General features: G+C 36.2%; 1 protein-coding gene across 1 annotated transcript in view; it reads left to right on the top strand.

Annotated features, from left to right (window-relative positions):
* The window catches only part of LOC306863575 (POU domain, class 6, transcription factor 2-like), a 94,477-nt gene that overhangs the window by 4,830 nt on the left and 63,573 nt on the right, over positions 1-26,074 (top strand). Inside the window, exons 2-3 of the mRNA XM_079406996.1 lie at positions 14,691-14,788; positions 19,981-20,203. Coding sequence (XP_079263122.1) covers positions 14,691-14,788; positions 19,981-20,203 — 321 coding nt within the window. The remainder of the gene's footprint in view (positions 1-14,690; positions 14,789-19,980; positions 20,204-26,074) is intronic.

Below are 26,074 nucleotides of genomic sequence, written 5' to 3'. Positions count from 1 at the left end.
TAAATAAACAATTTAAAAATAAATCAGATAAGTAGAATTAATCTGAACAATATTGTGTAAGTTAAAATGCACTAAACTTGATACATTTACTTGGACCATTTAGTTTAAACTTGGTGGATTTATATGATCTGCGTCTATATTCTAAATGCTTATAATCTGAATTTAAAGCTTCATATTGAACATTTCCCATCAGCTGCATAAGAGGATTTATACTAAAGTGATTTCTTTTCTACGGCTAGACATTGCTTGATTAAATCATCTTCTGCTGCGCTCAAAGGAGGTTCTGTACGTTTAAAGGTCACAGAAGTGCAATACATATGTCTAGCGAGTTAATTGATGCTCGACAAATTGATACGCGGCATTGAGTGAGCTTTTGCATCCTCTGTTTGAAAAGATCTGACCAAGAGAATTAGGAAATTAAAAGACTTCTTTTCATCTCTTTCCTAGGTTGATTTTCAACACTGATTGAGTGTAGGGGATGATAACAAGAACGTCACCTAAATGTTTTTCAATGGAAAATTCTGCATAAAAGGCCACATCACTTGTGCATGTATGGACAAATGTGCATTCTAATTTCCGCACAAATGCATACGTGTAAGAGCAGACAAAAGACCGGCCTTGACATTTGCTTTCAAAAGTTGAAGGGGGGCGGGGGGGATTCTACAGGAGTATGAAGGGCCACAGAGAGAGAAGATGGAGAATATGATGGGCCTCTCTTTGTGCGACATGGATAGAACATTTTGTGGATTTTGTCAATCTTTAGGGAAAGATGTTAACTCTCCGTCGAAGCTCCCAAAGAAAGCATGATGAGAGTTTGTTGCGAGGACAATAGAGAGAGTGAAATATAAAGATGATTGAACTTTTTTTTGTAATGTGGTGAACTAGATTTGAACTGAATGCCACTCAATTTCCTCGAAAGTACACTTTGTTTTAAACTTTTAAAGGGTGCTGATAAAAGAAAATTGTTTTAGTAATCCAAATCTCATATTTTGTTTTACATTGAAACATTGTCTACTCACTCAATGTATAAAAAAGTAAAATGCGTTTTAAATGGTTAGAAAATGTTTAAGACCTAGCTGCTTTTATTCAAAAAGCACTAAAACATCCTTGACCGATTCATCAGGCCTGCTCGGGTGGTGTTTGTGATAAAAAAGGCTGATTAGTTTACAACCACGTTTTTATACTGTCTGCTTTAAACCTTTTTTGTGTCATTCGGAACAAGATTATGACTAAATTTAAGTCCGTCCACTTCAGAATAACATCTTTCTCCTTCATCTTCCTCTCACTTTCAACTCCCGATGTTTTTCTCCCGCCTCTTAAAAAGCTAATTTCTCCAGGTTTCACTCCAGCTATCCCACGCAAACATCCCCAACAACGTGCCTATTTATTGTCAGGTACATTAGCTGCAAAAGCAGTGGTTAGGAGGCCAAACTCCTGTTTTTTCACTCTTACTCGCAAAATAGGAGATGGCTTGTGTGTGTGTTTACAGTGGCTGTCTACTCTTTTCTAAGAGACCCGCCTCCTCTCCAGCATCCCAAGACAAGATAATAAGGCACTCGGCGGCACAATCCGGCATTATATTCAGCCACCAAAGCCTCGTCTTTTGTCAGTTTGCATTTTATTCGGGCCCAGGATGTGATGCTTCTATCATCAGCCTGTCAGGAGGAGAGGACCAGAGAGAGACAGGGCCACTCATTTCATACACTTAACGTCCACGCCAAATGGCCAGCACTTATACCGATTCTGCCGAAATGGAGGACACGTTCCAGCCCAGGGGTCACCTTCAGCCAAGAGAACGCGAGGGGAAAAAAGGCACGAAAAGATAAAAGAAATGTGTATTGATTTGTGTAATTGAGGGGGAGTTTGAGAGGAAAATGTATCTGTTGTAGACAAGAGAAGAGGGAGAAGGTTTATGACTCAATGCACTGTTCTTTAAGAGGAGAACGTACCGTTCAAGTGGAACGTGCAACTTTTTGAGTCTGGAAATTGTATTTTGAGCTGAGAAGATGCACCAATTGTCATTCAAAGTAATGTAGAGCATCTAAAAATCAACCCTGAATTAGTGTGTTTTAAGTCACCTTTATTTCTAGAGCTTTATACAAAACCGATTTTTCAAAGCAGCTTTACAGAAATAAACAGGAAAATCAAAGATACAAAACCAAATTATTCAGCTCTAGTTAGTTCAGTGTTAATTCAGTTCAGTTCAATAACTGTGTAAAGGTATTCAATTATGAAACGAGCTCAATTCAGCTGTAAGCAGCTCTACAGAATGCAATAGTGTCATTATTCAGCTCTAGTCAGTTCAGCGTTGATTCAATTCAGTTCAATAACAGTGTAGAAGTTGCAAAATTCATCAATTATGAAACAAATTTGATTCAGCTATAAGGCATCTCTCCAGAAGACAATAGTGTTTTAATGGCTAGCCACAAGCAAAACCCATTAGTTGCTTGTTCTGGTCCTTTTTCGGCCTCGTTTGTGCGCGCACGCATACACATTAGCTTCTTTTGCTCCCTCTAAGGCCCCCCAAATACAAAAACACACATACTTTATGTTTGTGTAATCAGCTTAGCTGAAAATAGGGAGGAGGGGGTTCGGTGCTAATGCAAAAGGGCCTTGATGTGCCTCACTCAGGTTAAGTAATAAAATGACACAGACACAGTCTTTTAAATGAGGCTGGCCCTCTTTAAATAGAGCGCACTAGCCCCGAGTGCCTCTCCTCAGGAGTTAGATCTCATTATAGGGCAGGCTCAGGCCTTTAGTTGGCTGCTTTGAGCTGGGATCTGCACCCATCTCCCTAATGCATGCCTACCAAGCATGTGTAATCCACTCGCTAATGCGTCTGTACCGCCAGCGGCTACAGATAAGATGCTATTCAAGCAGGGAAGGGGAGGTTGCAGGGTTTGGGCAGGAGCGGTCCTGGGTCCGCTTTTGTTTTAGAAACATGCTGCTGGTAGGGTCAGCGAGGACAGGGGAAATGAATTGGCACTTCCATCTCAAGTTTGTAATGGATGGAGGAAGGTATTTTCTGCTCAATAGGACAGAAGGGTGTTATTGAAGATATTTTGGGTTGTTCCACAAGTATTCTCTGATTGAAGTGAATGTTTCTTGTCGTTACGAGTTAATCTCCAAACTGCTTTGCAGCATCTTATAAAGACAGTTTCTGATCCTAACCCTAACCTTATAATGCTAAACTTTGTCACTTAAAGCTGAAATTATCCCCTTCGATCATGTTTTGTGAAAATGCACATGCTATTTAGAAATGATTTACGTCAGAGATTGGATGTTGGTCTCCAGTGTAAGATGATGGTACAAGTAGCATAACCAATCCTCCTTTGGTCAACCAACCAAATCAACGTATAATTTACATTAAAAACTGATACACCCAGAATTCCCTGTGTCACACTCCAAAAGTATTGTGTTTTAACTATGTTAAAACACAATTAATTATGTTTCTTAGTTATGCACAGTTATGCACATTTGGTTTTTATGTTACATCTTCTGTTGTTTAATGAATGTTTATTGCATTATTTAAGTGTCGTGTGTTACCATGTTTATCTTTATTGTCAATTTTGATCAATTTAATTCATGCTCTAATAAAAGTGTGAATTTCTTAAAAAACCTTACAGACCCCAAACTGAGTGTAAATTCATATTTCATCAAAATTGTGTTTGTGCTCTAACATTTACCATTGCTTCTTGACCAAAACAACCAGGAAAAATACATTATTCATAGAAAATACCATTTCCTTTATTATTCTGAAAAAGAATGCAGTATTTACAAACAGTAGAACAAGACCTGTTCTCCACTGAGAAATGGATGAATGTTCGCTCACAAACATTCGCGAAACAAATTCTCCACAGTCACTCTGCATGTTGCTTCCATCACGTGGGGTAATTGAAGCCGTCAACTAATCATACGGGTAGAGACGGTGGTCATCGCTGGATGAAAAATGACAATCTTGTGTTTGTCTGGTGCGAGGCGCAGTGCGTAGCCGGTAACTAGAGTCTGGATGTCCTTCACAGACCCTTTATTATTTATGATGGAGTCTCTTTGAGCACTGACCAGTACTAATGCATAACCCCCTGTCCTTCTGCCTTATACCATCCCTTTGAAACCAAAGATTGAGGAGATGAGAGCCAGAACATAATGTGTGTGTATACGAGGGGGTTGAGGAATGCGAGTGTTTGCGTCCGGCAATCCACAGAAGTTATAATGTGATTTTTTTTTTTTTTCCAAGACATCCTTCCTGTTATATTTAAAGATGTGGAACAGCAACTCAGGGTGTTGCTCTTCTAACAGAATGGAGTTCTAGAGCTTCAAAGCTTCAGACTTTCCCCGCAACCTTCATTTTGTGCGAAGACAGGTTGGAGGATGACCTTGCGTATGGGGGAGTTGGAGAGATTCGCCACGCTCTCGCTCTGATTGCTTGTGTTTATGATGATGTCTATTGATGCTGCCGAGTGACCTGGGAGAGAATGAGATGACTGCTTAGGATGAGATGAGGAACGAGATGAGAGACTCCGAAATAAACGTGAGGGGAGGAAGTTCGAGATTGTAAAAGGCAATTGAGGTTTACAATATATATATTTTTTTCATAATCTTATTGAAAATTTATATTTATTTCGATGTTCCATTCAGATAAAGAAATTCACCGCCTCACTCTCTTGTGTATTTTACAGGATTAGTTCAACCAGAAAGGAAAATTACTCACTTTCATGTCTTTCGAAACCTGCATGACTTACTTTCCTCTGTAGGACACCAAAGGATATGTTTAGAAGGGTGTTCATGCTGCTCTTTTCCAGTAAATTGTGAGCAAGATTTTCAAGGTATAGTGATTTTAAGAGACGGTTCACCCAAAAATGAAAATTCCATTGTTATTTACTCACCCTCGTGTCATTCTTTCGTTTGTCCGTAGAAGACAAAAAAAAAGAAGATATTTTGAGAAATGCCTGTGTTTTTTGTCCATACAGTGAAAGTCAGTGGTAACCAAAAATGTTTTCAAGTGTTATTCAACAAATTTTGCAATGACATGGGATTGAGTACATTACCAACGGTACCTCACAACCAATTTGTACGTATTGTACGAGGTGGCTAATTCATACGAATTTGTCACTCTTACGATTTTGTACGATTTGTCTAAACCCCAGTGACGGATAGGTTTAAGGGCGGGGTTAAATGTAGGTCATTCATACAAGTTCATAAGAATTGGCAACTCGTAAAATACATACGATTTAGCAAAAAACGTATTAATTTGTACGAGTGAGGTCGTATGAATTCGTATGAATTAGCCACCTCGTAAAATAAGTACGAATTGCCATGAGATCGGGCTGAAATTACCCATTTTCAGGCAAATTAATCGTGTCAACTTCAGTTTGATCAAAATACAGTAAAAACAGTAAAATTGTGAAATATTATTATTACAATTTTAAACTATTTATTTATTTATTTTTTATTCCTGTTATGGCAAAACTGAACTTTCATCAGCCATTACTTCAGCTTTCAGAAATCATAACATGCTGATTTGGTTTTTAAAATAAACATTTCTTCTTATTATCGATGTTTAAAACAATTTTATTATTTTTGTGGAAAAAGGGATGGATGTTTTTCAGGATTCTATGAGGATTATTTATTCTATAAGTCCAAAAGAACAGAATATTATTTGAAATAGATATCTTTTGGTAACGTCTTTATTGTAAATCTGTATGACATGTCACATATTCTTTTTTACATAAATGTGTCGTATTTGTGCAGTGAGGGACGTCTGCGTTAGGGGGAGGGATAGACACACAAGTGTGGCTGTACGGCCTTAGGGTCAGTGGGCGATGTTCTGGCCATGGCATGTGGGCATCTGGCGTGTTGCTAACACCATCCACAGAGCTCTTGCTGTCACCCCACAGGGTCGTCTAAACTTGCATTTCTACACACGTTATAAACACTGACAGAAATGACACGTTTTCATGTGCAAGAAACGACAAACATGGAAAACTAATATTTGCACTGACCTAAGGAGTATGGGGATGCAGACATTTTGAGGTTGCATGCATAATTATGCATTTTTAAAAGGAACAGTGTGGAAAAATAGATTCGGACTGTAATGAGAAGTAGAATATTTTTGCTACCTTTTTATTTTAGAAAACCAAACAAGATGAAGCAAATATACATTTTTTATTATACAGTAGTAGCCGTTTTTTGCTTCTGCTTTGCTAGTCCGCAAGCTGTGACTTTTGCACTATAGAGAAAGGCGAACATGCTGTAAGAATACAGACTACACTCAAGATTACAAGATGAATAAGCTTTTACTTCCAAGTACAAAGACTTTTACAGCTTTACAGCGTGAAGGATTTTACTGTGGCAAGTTAAACATAATGAAAAATATGTCCCTCATTTTCTTGCCCTGATTGTGAGCAAATAGCTGTTAATATTCTTATTCACAAAAAGTCAGAGAGCGCTTGTTAAATCACCACATGAGAGCCGAACAGAACACGTATAGAAAAAGAAACCGGGGTACACTCAGAGAGACGCCTCACAAAAACGGCAAAATAAGGAGAGACCTTTCGCTGAAGACAGACAATGTTGGAGGTCAGGAGGCGGAATCCTATTTGCCACAAATATGCTTAAGGTAATTTAGGAAGAGCTCGGCGTCAGTGAAAAGCATGGCAACCCTGGCATTTTTCTGTCTTCGCTCTAAAAGGGTTTGATTTTCTTCAGGCAGGGTTGGCCTCAGATCCTGGCTTTGCAGATGGGCCTAAAAGGATGAGGAGTCATGTGGATGGATCTTTGTCTCTTTCAACCCTGCGGTAATCGAGTTGACATTGCCTGAGGATGAGAGAGAGGAAAGGCTTCTTCAACAGATGTGTCCGTTTGTGTGTTAATGTTCAGATCAAGCAAAATCAACACCCTGTCCTTTTTTTCAGTCCTTTCCTTTGCCTTTTTTATCCGTCCTTTTAGTTTCTATCAGTCTTTTAATAACATAAATGCCCTTTCCTCTGCCCCCTGCTTTAATTCTGTTTTCTTCTTTTCTCCCTTTTCTCTACTTTTTGTCTTCACCTTGGTTTCTCCCCCCTCTAGCGTTCTCAGCTACATTGATCCATCCCAATGTGTGTATATTTTATATTTGATTTGATTCTGAACGAACTTCTCTGCTGCTGGGATTCCAAAGCTTGTTTTTATTGAGCTTTTGGTGAAAGAGCACCTTCCTGCTTCATTAAGAGTTTAGCATCTTTTAAAGTCTTTGTTCACATGGGAGGTTTAAAATAAGAAGCTGTGTCGTACAGATTTATATGGCTTTACATGAACCCAATTTTTAGTACTAGTTATTGACACCGGATCTATTTATATCTTATAGAAACACATTAGGATTTCCTTGCAACTGGAAGATAACGACAATGCTTTTATGTTAATCTCATTATATCTTCGAATGTCAGCTGTCAAATGCATCACAATTAATGTGTCTAAATACCTAATTGCATTATTTTTGCAGTAAATAATACATGTAATATTAGTGTACTATAATGTATCCCAAATGCAGTGCACTTGAGTTGATCCTCCGTGTGTGTGTGTGTGTGTGTGTGTGTGTTTTTTTTTAAAGGGATGCTTGGAAATTACAGTTATGACCAATACAGATAAGCTAATAATTATTGTCATGAAGTGGCCGATAACCAATAAATGGCTGATAATCAAATTTTATCTATAGAAATGAAAAATAAAACACTGAAATAAATTATTTCAAAATGCTACAAGACAAGTCAATTTAGGCTCCGAAGCGTTAGAATGTACACAGTTTAAGAAATTGATATTCATTGTGAGATTATCTTGAACGGTTACATTTTTTCAAATAAATTATTAAATTAAAATAATTGCTTTTTAAAGATTAACTTTAAGTGAATATCATGGTAAATGTAATTTTAATGTAAAAATAGGGGATCTGAGCATATGCAATTAAATATGATACAGTGGCTGATACAACTACATAATATCAGCCTTTATTACCGAGTTGGTGCATCCCTGATTTTTATATATAGCCTACTGTATATATTCCACTCCATATATATTCCACTCACTCAGTAAATTCAAGCCATGCAGGCTACTGTTTGAAATATTTAATTGCATAATACTTATTTACATGATTTAAATGTATTACCTTGCAATATGCAGTAAGCATTAGATTAGTATTCCATTCCAAACATTGCCTGTGTCTGTTTCCCTGGGTTCAACTGCCATATTAACAAAACCAATAACCCAACAATTCGAATACAATTAATTGATTACTGACAGGATTTAGGATTGTGTTAAATGTGACCTGTCAGTCATGCGGTCAGGACTTTAAACTTTAAACTCTCTGTAGCACCAATGCAATCTACTGTCATCCATGGGCTTTAACTTTGATTGATCCTGTTGTCAACAATACATCTGCGGTACTTAAAAATGAAAAGTGTGTTATGTGCCCTAAGCAAAATTATGAATCAAATCATACGCTCTGTGCCAATACAGTTAAATGTGTTTCAAAGAGGTCACTGCATCAGGCTTAATGATTTATATTTACAGTGGCTTCAATCTAAGTCTTTTTTAGATCAGAATGGGAAAGATCAATACACCACTAAACACGCCTTTCAGTTGGATTGGTTGGATCAATGGATGATGCAGATAAAATCATGTACTCTATTTTGTTATAACTCAACACATTATGGCCCGTTTCAGTTCATCTTGGCTTTTAGATGGCACAAAAGCAAATGGCACACTTACCGTGTTCTTTGTAATTCAAATTGGATGAACTGCATGGTAGTGAATGAGATGATAGATAGATGAAAGCTCACAAAGCGGACACACACGTGCGGGGTTGTTTAAGATCAGGTTTGGGGGTCTGTCGATTCTGAATAGCCTGAAAGAGCATCTCTCACCATCACTGATGTTATGGCATAATGTATTTCCTTTTGAAAGTGTTAAAGCCACTCTTTTATGGAACGAAAAATTGATTATAAATGTCTGCGGGGGCGAATGCCAACCTCTAACTGAGCCCTTGACAATGACTGTTTAATTCAGCCGTGTCGATTTAGTGTTTCCATCTGCGAGCAATTCAGCACTAAACGAGATGACAACAAAAACATTGGTCTGGGTAATTTTGCAGATGGAGGGGGGACAATTGGCATTGAAATGCAACATACATGAGATCAATTAATGCCAATTCAGGGCCTGGCAGACCCATCGTGCTATTTACCACTCAATTGGTACATATTTACCACTCAAGTGATCAATGGAACTGAAGGTGTTTCATTGATTGAATTGTTTGTATGCTATGTTTATTATAACTTTCATATTTATGCTACTGTTTAAAAGTTTGGTGTCAGTAAGAATTGTTACTGACACCAAAAAAAAAAAAGATTTCTATATTTCTGTATTTCTTGAGCATTAACTCAAGATATTAGCATGATTTCCGAAGGATCATGTGACACTGAAGACTGAAGTAATGACTGACCCCCCCCCCCCCCCAAAAAAACAAATCAGCTTTGCCAGCTTTTGCTATTTAAAATGTATTACAATAGAAAACAATTATTTTCAATTGTAATAATATTCAGCAATATTGCTGCTTTTAGCTCTATTTGTGATCAATATTATTATTTTCTATTATTATTTGAGTATTTGCTTAGACCTGATGCTTGTCGTCAGCGGTGTTGGGGAAAGTTACCTTTTAAAAGTAATGCATTACAATATTGCGTTAACGGCCTAAAAAAGTAACTAATTGCGTTACTTAGTTACTTTTTATGGAAAGTAATGCGTTGCGTTACTTTTTCAATCTGGGCAGGGCTTGCTTGCTTGTTTTTAATATAAAAAAGGTTCTATTTTTTTGGCAAACGTAAAAGCCCTTTCACACTAAAAGTGAAATGAATACACCTAAGGCTGAAGAGAAAGTAAAAACGTACATCTGTACAATAGAACACAGAAGAAGAAAGTTCAACACACTTCAGCAATAAAAAAGAAGCACAAATGTTTATCTAGAGTAATTTTTGCTTATTAGTATGGTTGAATTGGATCATCAGAGGTCAGCAGCAAAGACATTGCTTAATAAAATGGGATTAAATACATAAAGGATATTTGTGTTATTTAACATTTAATTATTGCATGCTTGGATCACATTCTGAGTTGCATTTCGCTGATTTGATTAATTTTGAGGAATACTGAATGCGAGTGAGATTAATTATGCATGTTCACATTTATTCTTGAACTACATTAAGATCTTACTCCAGATTTCTCTCAACATGGGGACAGAAGAGCTGTCAGTCAATAAATGGGGAAAATAGTAATTGGCGTTACTTATTTGAAATAAAAAAGTATTGCGTTACTTTATTAGTTACTTGAAAAAAGTAATCTATGTAAATCGAACCTGATACTAATTTTTTTATGACGGACGAAAGTTTTGGAGGCAGCGTGTAAACGTGATTGACACAACGTGAGCTCGTATTTATTTTTCAACGTGCAAAAAGTTGAACTCTGACCTCTTTGTGTCTTAGCCACTTTATCAGAGTGGGCACATCCAGACTCAGTATGTGAGGTTCTCTCCCTCTTGCTATCAGTCTGGGTCTCTGTTGTGTTTAACCTACTATAGATAGGGGCCACAATGAGGAGATTACAAATGAGACACTGTCTGACCAGTGCAGAGAAACACGGGCTGTTAGCGTCCGCCACCTGCTGTGCGGGGGGATGGACCAATGTTTCAAAATATGCTCAATTATCAATACCTTTATAAATTAGCGAGTGAGACTGAGTATCCATAATGGACCTCGGCGGTTTGATAAGTGGTTTCTTTGGGATGCTGTGTCCTGCAAGTCTGTCAACCTTGAGAAGCGTGCATACGTATTCTTTTGGACTCGTTGTCTGCGAGTTTATCGAAACACCCTCAGGCTTTTAAACCCAAGCAGTAACTAGTACTAGCAGTTCGGCTGCTAGTACATGGCATTTAGTTAGGTTGAGCAAATGCAATGCATCCCAGGAAAAATTCTCCTTGGGTTGAATGTGCATCAGTACTTTAGACGTATGATATCTGCAGCGTTCGAAGGGTAATCCACTTAAAGCCCTGGCTGTTTTAATAAACAGGTCATAAGAACAATGGGATTGGGTAATGGGAGTGAATCGCTGTTGATAATCCCCAGACAGCCCCTCACTTCGGCTTTTTAATTTTGTTGCATGGAGGGAAAAAAACACAGTGAAACCCTCTTGAGACGAGGGGCCTGTACGTTTATTCATTATTGATTCCACTTTTTCGCCACCCGTTCAACTAAAATGTGTTAACTTTACTATTATTTGCAAAGGGATCAAGCGTTCCCCACTCAACCAATGAAAGACGCCGGTTCGATAGACAACGCTTTGCTGCTTTACTTATAGACGTGATATATTATTCACAACTTTCCAAGTTACACCAGAAGCATCAATGCATAACGGAAGCATTATTTATATATGATATTGTCATGTGCTCTGTCAATGTGATGCTCCTCATCAATTATACAGCGCAGCGACTCCTTTGATTAGACGTGGGATCGGCTTTGTTTTTCATTTTTGATATTGAGCCTCGTGAACATATGATAATGGAGTCTGACACGGGAGATTTTCCTCTGATGTTTGTCATTTGCCAAAGTTTGAGACGAACACTTCGTCGCAGCATCATTAGTGCTGTCGCTCATCTGGAACATCAAAACGGGACAAAAGAGCCCTGTGATAATATGTGATCATCCCACAATTACAAAAACACTGGTGATAATACAAAACTTTGCTTGTGTCACCTTTTTGCCTTATTAATCTCTGATTTGATGGCCATTACGCAGACTAGACAATGCAATACCTCCAAATTCAGGTATGATTATTATGTATAAATCTGATATTATTGTGCACAGGGCTTAAAGGTGAGTACGATTTATTTATTTATTAAAATAAACATTTAATTTAATTTAGTTTAATAGTATTATTATTATTATTAAATAATAACATTATTATTATTATTATTATTATTATTAAATAATAATAATTTATTATTTGAAATATCTGTTTTCAACACGAATAATAATAATAAATGTTTATGGCGCACCAATTCGGCATATTAGAATGATTTCTGAAGGATCATGTGACACTGAAGACTGAAATAATGGCTGTTGAAGATTCAGCTTTGCCAGCACAGGAGTAAATTATCATTTAAAATATATTAAAATAGAGTACATTTATTTTAAATTGTAATTATTAATTCACACAGACTTTTCACACTGTATTTTTCTTAAGACCGTGTACGTATGAATTAGTATGAAAGCATGATAGCATGAAATCAAATATGAACCATAGAGACATTATTAAACAAGTTCATGTATTTTCTGATTTTTAATTAAAAATGAATTTAATTAAATACATTTTATTTTAAATAAAATGTATTTAATGAATTTAATTAAATTATAATTTTTTTAAATAAAATGTATTTATTAATTTTATTTAAAAATATTTTACATTTATTTTAAGTAATATAGCTAATTTAATATAATTAAATTTTTCTGTATTTTTTATTTTAATATTTATTTATGCAGCTTAACATTTAAAGTCATAACTCTCAGTCTCACTCATTATACAACACTGTTACTCTCTCAGAAATTGTCCAAACTACATTATTTCATTTTTGAGTTATGACACATTTCTTATTGACTTTACTTCTCTGGCTCAATTTTCCTCTCGGGCAAGATTTATGTTTGTGCAGGCATTCGGAGGAAACCAGAACTTACTAATCATAAGCTTGTGGTGTTTAAAAACACACATCAGAACAGCTGACCGCTAACCAAACAACAGTTCCTCAGGTGAGCGGCCATCAGCAGATGTTCCTCGTAAGTGTGCTGGGGAGCTTGATTACAAACTCTTTTATTAGGTTTGATCAGTGTGTGTGTGGAAGATTAGGGCCAGGGAGACAGGTCTTTACCCTCCAGTGATCTCTGGAATAATGAGGATATGTTACCATGGTGATTCTCAGAGAAGCCTCTGTCAGTGTGAAGAACTATTTAAAATCAGTTGCTTTGTTTCTCTTTCGCCTTCACTGCCTTCCTGTTCCTAGTTTTTAAATGTACAAGAACTGTGTGGAAGTGTGGAAACAATGCGGAACAGACTCAGTACTGCAAGCTAGTTATGTTTTAATCTATCGAGTGTTTCGTAATGCAGTTGATGATAGAAGGAAAGAAAGGGGGAAAAAGTACTGTATATGAGCGGAAAAAGCAGTTGGTTGGATTTGAGTAGAATCTGTCCGTGACCATGAACCAAAGGCAGTACGCCACAAAAACAGATGACTAGCTATAGTAGACATGCCTTTCAAAGCATCATTAACCAGCTGAGACCTTGCCTGATCCTTTTCTGACTGGTTAAATAGCTATTAATGGAATGAGCTGTTATGAGTTAATTATATGCAATAACAGATTTGAATGATGCTGTATTCAAGTGATGAACTTCCAACTCTGATGCCAGCCTAATGTCAACTCTTTTACATCGCTTAAAGAGGATCAACTAGCTCGATTTTTATGAGTTTTGTATGTAAATAAATAAATAAATAAAAAGATGAAATACTTTCTTTAGAAAAAAATAAAGTGATAGTGATGAACTTATAGTCCAGAGCATGTAAAGAAAAGTACGCCATTCTCAAAACTAATTTAAACTCTTATAGGTCTTGACAACTCACAATTAGAGAAATTAATAATTTACAAAAATACTTGTGTAGAGCCTATTTATTCCATTTCTAACAATAAATGTTTAAAATAAATAGCTTAACAAATTACTTTTTTTCTAAAGCCACTGGAAATATACTGTATGTGTATATGTGTGTATACACACACACACACACACACACACACACACACACGCACACGCACACACACACACACACATATATATATATATATATATCATGGTTAGTGAATGAGACCCAATATTCTGGGTTATATCATGGTTAACGAATGAGACCTGATACTCTGGTTTCAAATTAATCAATAATATTTCATATATTGCTAATATGTGCTTTAATGTACTATTTTTATGCAATTAAAATGTTTTCTATTTTAATACATTAAAGTACATGTACTTTATTCTTTTATTCATGATTTTTTTTCAGGATTATTTGATGAATAGAAAGTTCAAAACAACTCCATTTATTTTATTTATCCTTTCTAAATTAAAGTATCAAAAAAATGAAGGTTTCCTTTTTATGTCTGGCTCTTCTAGTTCAGTGTATACTGTGTGTGCTGGGAAGGTGTGTATTTGTGTTGAAGCGCAGTATCTCATGTCAGCTCTGTGTACATGTTTGTGTGTGTCTTTAAATTTAAATGTGTGTATGTTGACAGATCAGTGGAGAACTCCGGCATGTAAACTGATGTGTGGTTTGAGTTGCTGAATTATGGAGATGCTGTGACGTGCATGTAACAGTGCTGATTTGTGTTTAGCAGAGAATACATGTGCAGACTCTTTTATTGGGAAAACTTTTTACTACAGTAGTTACAGAGCACCCTACTGAGGGCTCACTTCCGTCACAGCATGACACCGTCTCTGAGTGTTTGTGTATGTGGTTATGTGAAGGGGAAATGGAAGAATTTATTAAAAAGGATTTTTTATTCTTTAAGAATGGACAAAATAAATCTATCTTCTGCTCGCTCTTTCTCTCTCTCTCTCTCTCTCTCTCTCTCTCTCAGGTGGTCGAGTTGGTTCAGTTCAGTCTGATGCCAGCAGCAGTCCTACAGAACATGGTCATATGGGTCAATCTCACCCCACGTACCCTGTTGGACCACAGGTGAGAACGCACATCTTTTCCCCTTACACAATTTCATTAACGTGAACATGAAATGTCATGCACAACCCATTTTACATTTGAAATGTGACATATTTCTGAGTGAAAAATTAGTGTAGGGCTTGATTTTATCAAGTAGTAACTGATAGGATCATAAAACGTGAGTATTACATACTAGAATGGAATCAGACTGAGTGTAAGTTGGCAAAATTTGTCTAACATTACCCAAGAGTTAAGGTCACACTGAGTCCGAAATTTTCACACGTTAAAAAATAAATATGACCTCACGTTGTGTCAATCCCGTTTACACACTGCCTCCGAAACTTTCGTCTGTCATAAAAAATATTTGGGATCAGGTTTGATTTTATGCGTTTTCGCATCCGTAGCATGCATTTTGATAGGAAAGGATGAGGAAAAAATGGAAAAACGCATGGTGTGTGCAATGACCTTTACTCTCCAACACCTACCTGCCCAACAGACTATAACTAGCATTGCTACTTAAATGTTTTTTTCAGTTGAGTAACAGTAGCTCAGCTATTTTCAGAATAAAAGCTAGTGTAGTTACAGTGTACTTTTGACAAAATCTGAAATCAGAAATAACTTTATTTCCAACTTTGTTTACACAAAGCAAGGAATTTGTCCTGGTAACAGGAGCTTGTAGAAAAAGTACAGACACAGTGCAGGCGTACATCAAAATTAAGGTAATAAAGTAAAATATAACACTGCTAATAAAGAGAGCAGATATAGAAAAGATAAAGAATAAACAAAATGCAGAATGCAAAATACAGAATAAATTAAAATGCTGTACAGCAATAAAAAAAATGCAGAAAAAGTAGACAGACGAAAGGTAGCATAAGTAATGTGACAACCTGAAATGAATGGCTCGACCGATATATACCACCAAAGCCAATATATCGGCTAATATTTGTCATTTTTTATTTATCGCTCTGCTCGATAAGTCAAAAGTTGGACTTCAGTTTTGGCTAAACTGAACTTTTATTTTGACAGTACCAAGAACGCATTGCAGTGCCTGAGCACAGACGCACAAGAGCTCCCATTCTCTGTTTTCATTAGTTTACTGTCTTTGAGTAATAAATTATTATGCAGAACACTTAAAGACAGTAAGCATTGAGTGAAAAAGTAGCATTTGCCTTTCTAGTAATAGAAAGACAAATGGCAGATTTATGAATCAGAATCCAATCAATTCATTAAAAGGAATGATTTGTTCACAAATCAGACGTTAATCTTTTTCTGATGAACATGCTAAGTAGTGTTCAATATATAACATCTTAACTTTTAGTTAGCTTCTTGTGCATATCTACGGCTTCTAAAAACATGAACATAAACTGTATGGTGCATGAGTCTTGAAAATACTTGAACATCTCATTCCCATTAAGGAAAACTCTATAGGAAAAACTGTATACAGAATAAAGTTCTACATGCGGGTTCAACTGTTCTTTTTCAAAAAGTAATAAAAGATCAATTTTGATGACTTTGCGATGACTTTAAGGAGCATACCATCCAACTCAACACCTAACCAATGCACATACTTTTAGAAAATCAACTGTGGTCTTTTTTTAGGATGTGTAGAGCAAACAAGCTCTTTCAAGAGATGGAGAATGATCATTGTCTGTTGCCATATCCAGCTCAACATGCCGCAGCGATGTCCAAGCCCTTGTCTTCTCGTTCCCCTGAGCGCTGCCTTAATAGATGAACCCTGTCAGGACAGTCCCACAGAAACAAACACTTTTCAGCCACACTGCTCTCTCCTTGTGCCACGGCCAATTCCCTTGTTTCTGGATCAATATGTTTTGATGGATTCTCACTCTAGAGACGGATATTGTGTGCACTGCCATTACGGAACTGGATCAGTAAGAGGGCAGTTAACCCTACATGGGTCCAACTCTTTCCTGTGCCTTTGGCTTCATTCGCGCACACTGCCATCAGTCTGATTACGAGTAATCTTTCAGTGTTTCCTCCACTGGGCCGCTCCCTCCGTTCTTCTTATTAGAAAGAAGAATGGGATAGGGGCTGGGTTAGGAAAAGAAAAGCGTAATTTAATCCCAAAAGCCAGATCAAGAAGGTATAGTGTTGCTTATGGGCCAAAGGGTCTTGGGGACAAATATGTTCAGTATTGATTCTGATAAAAATATATTTTTTTAATGATTTGTCTCTTTCAATCATGCCTTAGATGCTTGACTATTAACACGTTTGTCTTGTTGCGCAAAATTCAAAAACTGACTTGCTCTACCTCTGAAATGATTTTTCTTTTTGAGCCATATTTCATGATTCAGTTTAACCCTGATAAGATCAAGTCCCATTTTCTGAATTAAAACCTAGTTTAATACCATAATACCATTTTAGGGGTCAGATTTACTAATAGCTTGCGCCAGCGCAAACCGTCTTTTGGCATTAAAATTGTACTGTTGGGATACACTAAAGATGCGCAGTGAAGAATTAGCACTGAAAAGTGAAAAGGCATGGACACAGTTCATTTTACTGGCCCTAAATGCCTTTAAAATGGTAATTTTATAATTTAAAAAACTTTATATATAATAATAATTAAAAATAATTGCATTTCACAGACTATTTTTCCAAGTTTTTCCATGGTATTGTATTGAAGCACCATACAGTCATCATTCTGTATGATTTTATATTTCAATGTTATCATATTGAAGTCATGATCATTTTTTTTTTTCATTTTTTACCTTTTTCTCCATATAAAAAGCTGTTTGCGAATTTGAGTGTATATATATTTAAAAAACAGTCTTGAAAACTATTAGTGTATTTATGACAAATATGCCACAATATCTTTGAAAACTGGTGTATGTAAATGGACATTTAGGAACAGTGAGGTGGTAACGTGACTTAAACATCCCAAGGGTATTTTGAGTGAGGAGTTGTTCAGCCATTTTAAAGTGTGTTATGATCCTGGGGGATCCCATTTCACAGACACGCTGGGGTTCAGATCAGTTTGTCAGTTGCCTTGTCACTTAGAGAGAGGGCTGATGGGAAAACGGTGTGAGCTATTAGTGAATCTAACATGAAAAAAGAAAGAGAAAAGAACGGGTTTTCATGCTGAGTCAAGGAGTATATGGTCCTCCCATGATTCCTGACATTCTGCTGGACACAGCATAGTAGTTTGTACTTCCTGGAAAAAGCCCATGAAAATGATGACAATTGAAGTTGTATTTTATCACAGTTAGATTCCTTGTATATAGGTGTTTTTGTGGATGCATTGTGGATGCCAGTTCTCACAGGTGTCTGAGTAGTAACCACAGGTGTGATTCACAACTAATGTTTCCCCTTAACGTTTGATGACCAGAAAGTCTTCAAATACAATTTAAACAGTATCTTATCATTTTACTGTGATCTGACTTTTTAAAATGTAATAATTGAATAAAATCTGTTCAAATTAATTAATATTGGATAAAATAATAAAAGATTTATATCAAGGAGCTATTAATCTGATCATTGGGTGCAGTCTTGTGCCCCCCCCCCCCCCCCCCATATTCTCTAAATTTATGTTTTGTGGTATTCACACAGCCTGCTTTTTTTCTGTGAGCTAAAATGTAAATATGACTAATTTTATTACTGATTAGTGAGAGTAAAGACACTTATAATATTGCATTAAATTTTTATTTCAAATAAATGCTCTTCTTTCGAACATTCTATTCATAAAAGAATAAACAAATAGTTTCCACAAGTAATATGGTTATATATAATAAATTATATTTTAAAACAGATTCAAATAGAAAGAAAATAGTTATTTTAATTTGAACAATATTTAACAATAATTTTATATTATTTAATGTTAAGTTTTATTGTATTTTTCAACCAAAAATGCATTCATACTCACCCCAAACTTTTGACCCGTACAGTATATTACAAACACTTAAAACACAGATGCAAACCAGGCAATGGCATTCACTTTGAGATTGAGATGAGAAGCTGGCAGACAGTCTTTGATTTTGTGCCTCAAGTAACCGACATCACAAACACACACTTAAAACAGCAAGATTAAGCATATGTCACACAGCTTTGTCAGAAGAGTCTTTGTTGTCATCCTTTGAGTGGTTAATTGATTTTTTATTTTGTTTTTGCATTCTTTTAATGTCAGTGTTTAAAGTGAAAGAAATGACAAATGACAGCTCTCGGTATGTTCTATAAGAAGGGTTTTGGTCTTTTTGACTAATTCCTTTTGTCTGTTGGTTTTTCCATTTAGATGAAGAAAGAATATTTAATAGTGTTATTTTATGCTGATTATCATTTGATTCCAAATGTTTGTTGTAAATGAAATGTTAAAGCAATGAGTAAAGCTTTGTCTTATCATACAGAAATCAAATGCACCAGTGAACCACTTACAGTCTGAAAGTTTTCTCTAGAATTTCCCATTCTGAAAAAAAATTATAAATACTGCTTGAATAATTGCACTTTATATATTTTGTCATTCAATTCCATGCATTTTTTCTCTCCTTTCATAAATTAGCAACAGTGCAGCATGCCAGAAATTATGAAACCGCTTCAACCAAGAATGTTTTATTCTGCTTAACATTAAAGGTCCCAACCTCAACCACATGTTGCTCTTGAGTCTTTTCTATACAACTAAAGAGCTAGAGACACTGCTTCACACTATTGACAGTGTACAAATTCATCATTGAAGAAACACAAAATTAAGGCAAAGAAGCAGTGATAAATGCTAATGGGGCTGATGATAACGTAGCCTGTGTTTATAAGTGAGAGAGAGAGTGAGAAATTGCTGACTCGTAGGAAGGAGCAGGCTTTGTGGCTGTAAGCTGAATCACAGACAGGCTTTTTGTACAGTATAGAGGTGTAAAACAGTGCTTGGGTGAGCTGAAAAGAAAAGTTCTCTGGTCTCCTGCAGGAAAAGCATTTGATTTGTCAGACACAGCAGTGGGTTCTGCTTGCACACAGCACTTTTAGCAAATATTGTCCAATTCTCAACCATAAGTGTTTTGGCATCAGTGTTTTTACATATTTTGTGTTAAATTTGAAGATTGCAAAGGTGATTTTTATTTGCATTTCAAACTGGAAGATACAAATTCATTATATACATATAAATATGGAAAACAATTTTAAATAAAACATAAAATTATAAAAAAAAGAACACCACTGTGATGCTTTGCATCATACTTAAAAGACTTCATTAACTTCCTGTTTGTTCTCTCTTTCAGTCTCTGTTGGTCGCTCAGCAGCTGGCATCAGCGGTTAGTGGAGTGATGTCCGGTGGAGCACCGGGTCTCAATCAGCCCATTCTGATCCCCTTTAACGCTGGCGGGCATCTCGGTGGGCAGCAGGGCCTGGTTCTGTCTCTGCCCACTGCTGCCAACATACAGGGCTTGGTGGCAGCCGCTGCTGCTGGTGGCATCATGACGCTCCCCCTACAGAATCTGCAAGGTATGACTCCATACTGATCCAATTAAAAAGAATTGGTGTAGAAGCAATTTTAACAAATTTTGATGTAAAAAACAAAATTGAAATAGTATTTTCTTGTAAAACACACTTCAGTAATCTTTGTATCACTTACAATTAAATTTGCAGTGCATTGTGTCAGTATCAAGTTTCTGAAAGGTATTTTAGAGAACGTAAATACTAATTTACTCTGTACATTTATTTATGGGTGTGTTTTTTTTCATCAAAAGATCAGCAAGATGTATTAAGTATGTTTACATGGTCTTGTCTAGGTTATGGTCTTTTTCTAATTCTGACTTCTGACTTCTCATCAAAGCAATGTAAATATGCGTGAATATAATGAAGACAAAGCCAAGACCTGGACATTATAGGCAATTTAGAAATCCCATCCAGGACAGGTCCAGGAAAAAAAAAAAAGGATGTATGGTCACCCTATTTATAATTTGATTTTGAGATTTCTATAAATAGTGAGTCACGTGACGTGCTCATGAACCTAGTCGCACTCGAGTAGAGCTCCGTACGTTTGGCCTTTTTTTGCTGATTTTTTTGTTTTGTTTTAAGTTTTATTCATTGGTGGTGCTTTACCTGATGGCATACAGTCGTAAACAGCAGGAGTTGTCTCCATCGGCTTCTCCAATTAAGACGAAATCCAAGCCACCGACTGCGAGCGATATGATGGACATGATGGCGAACACTGTTACACACTTCGAGGACATTCTAAGAACCGAGTTGACGGCGATGCGGAATGAGTTCGCTTCTCATGTCAGTTGTTCAGTAGCTATGCTCTAAACTGGATCTTCTTACAGGGGAGATGAGAGAACAAAAGAAAGTTGTCGCAGATCATGATAGGCGAGTAGTGCGGTCTTTCCAGATTTTTCTCCAGTCACCGCAAAAAAATAAGTGCATTTGCGCCAATTAGGAAGGAGATGAGAGACGCTGGCATCCAGAATTTTCTCCTTTATCCTGCAATGTTGAAGGTCATTCTCAATCAAGATGAACCTAAAATGCTATACTCCCCAGAAGAAGCAAGAGTTTTTCTCAGATTCCATTCATCCACCAACTCTCAGTGAACTCCAGCTGGTCATTTGCTGTCTAATCGGAGAAGAGATGCTCTAAATGGTTAGGTGACTGTGTCTTTCACTGTTCACTTTAATGTTCACTTCTGAATTCATAGTTCATTGTGCATACAGTATCGCTTACTGATTATGATATTTTATTTGTTTTAGTTGTATTCTTTATCTCTATTTTCTTTTCTTTTTTAAATACTACTTAGTCAATATGTGACTATGGGCCAAATGTTGGTGCTACAGTAATGTGCAGGTTTTTGTTGACGCCACGGACCATATTAAGGGGTGCTGGCAGATCAAGGTTTGTTCTTGGTTTGATCTGCCATAGTTCATGTGAATGTGTTTATGTTTTTTTGAATGGTAACGGAGAGAGGGAGGGTGGGAGGTGGGGGTGTTTAATGGTAGATTCAACTGGTTTTATTTTCAAACTTGTTTTTTGTCTTATTATGCAGTAATTCTATTTGATACCTATGACTGACCTTAATATTCTGAGTTGTAATATTAATGGTCTAAATGGCCCTCACAAACGTACAGGTTTTCTGGATTTTTTGTGAAGAAGAAAGATTGATATAGTGTTAGTTCAAGAATCCCATTTGAAAGAGGAGGATAAAAGCAGGTGTAATAATAAGTTTTATGAAGTGGTATCTCACTCATCTTTGGATACTAAAACCAAGGGTGTCTTTATATTGGTGTGGAGGACTTTAAATATTACTATTTTAGATAAAGGTTGTGATACAGATGGTAGAATAACACATATAAAAACAATAGTGGAGAATAGGAATATTGTATTTCTCTCAGTTTATGCCCCTTGTACTCCTGACCCTACTTTTTTCTCTGTTTTGTCAGCCTATCTCTTGAAGTTTTCAGATTTTGAAATTGTATTGGGTGCAGATATGAATTCTGTAATGTCGCATATCCTAGATAGCTCTGGACCAAATGAATCACGCTCTCAAGCTTTGTGTTCTGACAAACTTCGGCAAACCTCATCCTCGTTGGTGGACAGTCGGCGTTTATTAAACCCTTTCACTTTCTTTTCTGCTACTCATAAATCCTATTCGCGAATTGATTATATTTTCATTTCAGCTGTTCGTGATGCCGATATCTGTTCCTTATCTCGGTCAGATCATGATGGAAACTTGTGCAGATTATCTTTGATCTCTCGGCCATCTCGTGCCACTAGATGGCGATTTAACCCTAAATTGTTACAGGATAAAAACTTTTGCAGTCAATTCAGAAATAAATTTGCTGAGTTTATTGAAATTAACCAAGGTTCAGTGGATGATCCTCGAACACTTTGGAATGCAGTTAAAGGGTTTATAAGGAATAAATCAATTTCAAATGCCTCTTTCCTCCTTAGAGATAATCAGCGTTGTTTCTCAGACAATACACTCAGTAAAATCATGGTGGTTTAGGTCCGAACTCAGGCATAGATGGCATTCCAATCAAATTGTATACTACTTTTTGGTCAGATTTAGGCCCCCTCATGTTAGATATGATACATTTTTAAAAAACAGTTAAAATTCAATAAACAGTTGTTAACAACAAAAAAACAATTCTATAAATAATATTGATATGGGCTTGTCTTTGGTCTCCTTACTTTAACTTAAATTTCTGTCCATAGTTTGAATCTTGGATCACATTGTACAGTATGTACACATTACTATCATTGTTTTTTATGAGATCTATATGAAATAATGCTAAAACTAAATAACAACTAAATCAATGCTCAAACTAAAATTAAAACTAAATCAATGCTCATAATAAAGTTGTTATATAATTGTGTTCAAAGCACCATCAGAACCTGTAAAGTCAAATTCAACAAGGAGATATCCTCAAAGCATACTTTATTTTACAACATTCAGTCTTTAAGTTTGTGTTTTTGAGACTCATAAAAATGGTGACATCACCCCATCCAAACAGCATGCGTTTAAGAAAGTGCTCAGGAAGGCCAAGTACAGGAGGATCAGAGCGATAGAGGTGGGGAAAGTAGTTCACATTCATTACAGGTCAGCGTTTTGCAACGAAGCGCAAAAGCACTTTAAGGCTCTTTCTTCTTTCAGTAGGAGTATTCACTAGCATGCTTGTGTCTTCTCCTCTTTACCTCTATCTCTCCCCCTCCTCTTTCCTTCCGTCCGCGCGTCCATACTTCTCCTCGCCTTTTAAACTTTAATGCACGAATGTTCTCTTTTGATCATAGTTGTAAATGGTTTTCATTTTAATGTTTAAAACATTGTCTCTTTTATACCATTAGATTGAGGGGTGGAAGGGGGAAACCGTCAGTCATAAATCTTAGATGAGGTGCCTTCTCTAATGCCTGACTAAAAAATGATAGGTTATAAATTTGAGTGCATGTAAAATAGCAAGTTTTCCTTTTTCGTCTGAGGAGGCCGAAGATTAAAATAATGCACGGCAGGAAACAGGTTGTCCCGAAGAGATGGATGGATGGATGGCTAAAATAGTGGGATGGAGAAGAAGTCTCTAATGGACACAAACATGCATAAATAACAACACGCGTCAAAGCACGTCTAGGCTTTTAATAAACACTCACATGGGCTAAATAAATATCTAAAAATTCCCAGAATTCCCTCAGTCACGATAATGTGCCTGTGGGCCCGGCCTCACATTTAGAAGACTCTCTAAAATGTACCCTAGAGCCTAGACGTTCTACATTGAAGTAAGTTTGAATGCTCCATTAATTGTCTGTCTTAAACTTTTAGGGGTTTAGCTGGACATTTACTTTTATGCTTGTCTGGCAACAGTCTTTTTTTCATCTGAATTAGTTTTTTTGAGACTATATAGAAAATCTTGGATTACGAATCTAATTTAAACCTGGTATTAGTATGTTTTACAAAAAAAAAAAAAAAGTTCTTTACATTTTTATTTTGTCACGTTGCATTGCTATAAAATACATGTAAAAAAAATAATTTAAAAAAATGCAATGACAAAATAATATTAATAAAAATGATTGTTTACTAAAATTGAATATTTATAATTTTGCACAAAAGGAGGACAAACCGAATACTAGGACATTCTGACATTGTCAATTTGTCGTTAACATAAAAAAGTAAAATAAAATAAAATAAAATGACATTTCAACCACTCTGTCCTGAGCTTTTAAAGGAATAATTCACCAACAAATGATTCATGTTGTTCCAAACTTCTATGACTTTCTTCGGTGAAACATTTTGAAAAAAGTTTCAGCGTTTTATTATTTTTAATTTTTACCACCATGCAGGTAAAGTCATTAGGGTCCAATGTTGTTTGGATCTCAGCATTCTTCTTTTAAAGTAATACGGGTTTGGAACGACATGACAGTGAGTTAATTTTTGGGTGAACTGTCTCTTTATTTTCTTCTTGCACTCAAATTGTGAACATTGACATTGTGTTTATCTCTGGTGCAAATACAAACAGAAAAGTGCTTGTCCTAAAAAAAAAATACCCCAGTGATAAACTAGTGTGACCTATTCTCACTAGGCCTCTCAGTTTTAGACTCAGAACCTGCGATTCTCTAAGGGTGTAGTGTCATGGGTGCCATGTGACATTAAATGATTTGACTGTGTCTGCTCTCCCCACAGTCCCACAATCCCCCCAATCCTATCCCATCATCCCCCCATTGATGGTGAGCTGCTGGCACAGCACTTCTGCCACACAGTCTTAGGTGAGCGGTGAGCTCAGCCCCGCAGGCCTGATTAATCACAACCTGCAGAAATCTCCACCTCAAGCACCAAAAAAGACACACAGATCAGTGTGTTCGTGTAGCATGCTCTAATTAACTCCAGATCAAACACTTCTCTGTTCAAGGAAAGTGAAGGCGACGGGCCACTTTCATAAGTTTTAATAGAGAAGCCACACTAATGAGGAACAAATAAGATATTATAGCTTGTGTCGGTGAGAATTCAATTAAAATATGTGAAGTAAAAAACAAAAAGTCATTTATTACATCATAGTCTTGTGAATGTATTGTGTTATTCCATTCCACCTCTTGACCCACTATCAGAGTAAGATATCAATTATTTGGGTATTATTGCATAAATTAAACAAAGACAATAGAGTCCTGATGAATACGCATGCAGTTATATATTCCTGAATATGGATGGGAGTTGTAAAGAATTGTAACATAAGGTTCTGTTTGTCAACATTAATTAACTACACGAGTTAAGATGAACTGACAATGAAAAGTTCTTCTAAAGCAACTATTGATATTCGTACAATAATATTTTTTTATATATACACACATACATTCCAATTTAAACAATTATTGCAAAAACACACTTTTGAGAGGTGATAATAATTGGCCTTAACTAATCAAATAATAATACTGAACATATTTGTTCAATTTGATAAAATACTACTTTAGAATTACAGTGTTTTTGATTCACTGAAAGAACCAACTCAGAGTTATTTATTCATGATTCGGACTACACTAGTTGTCTTTATATGTACACTACACTAGTCAGACTACACTAGTTGTCTTTATATGTACACTACACTAGTCTGACTACACTAGTTGTCTTTATATGTACACTACACTAGTCAGACTACACTAGTTGATCCTTCCTGTATCACTAGCAACGCCAAGGTCATGGGTTTGATTCCCAGGGAAAGCAAGAAGTGATAAAATGTCTGCCAAATGCATAAATGTGTAACAAAAATGTGCTTTCAAGTCATTAAAGAGAACTCATTAGGGGCATTTGTTACGGTTTAAAAAAAAAAAAAAGAAAAAAACACGAATATGTTCTGAATAAGATCTCATTTCTGTTGCAAACCTATTGACATCTTGAACACTCTT

The sequence above is a fragment of the Barbus barbus genome, assembly GCF_936440315.1.
Source record: "Barbus barbus genome assembly, chromosome: 44".
NCBI lineage: Eukaryota > Metazoa > Chordata > Actinopteri > Cypriniformes > Cyprinidae > Barbus > Barbus barbus.
The sequence above is the reverse complement of the archived record's forward strand: the minus strand, read 5'-3'. Positions and strand labels throughout refer to the sequence as shown.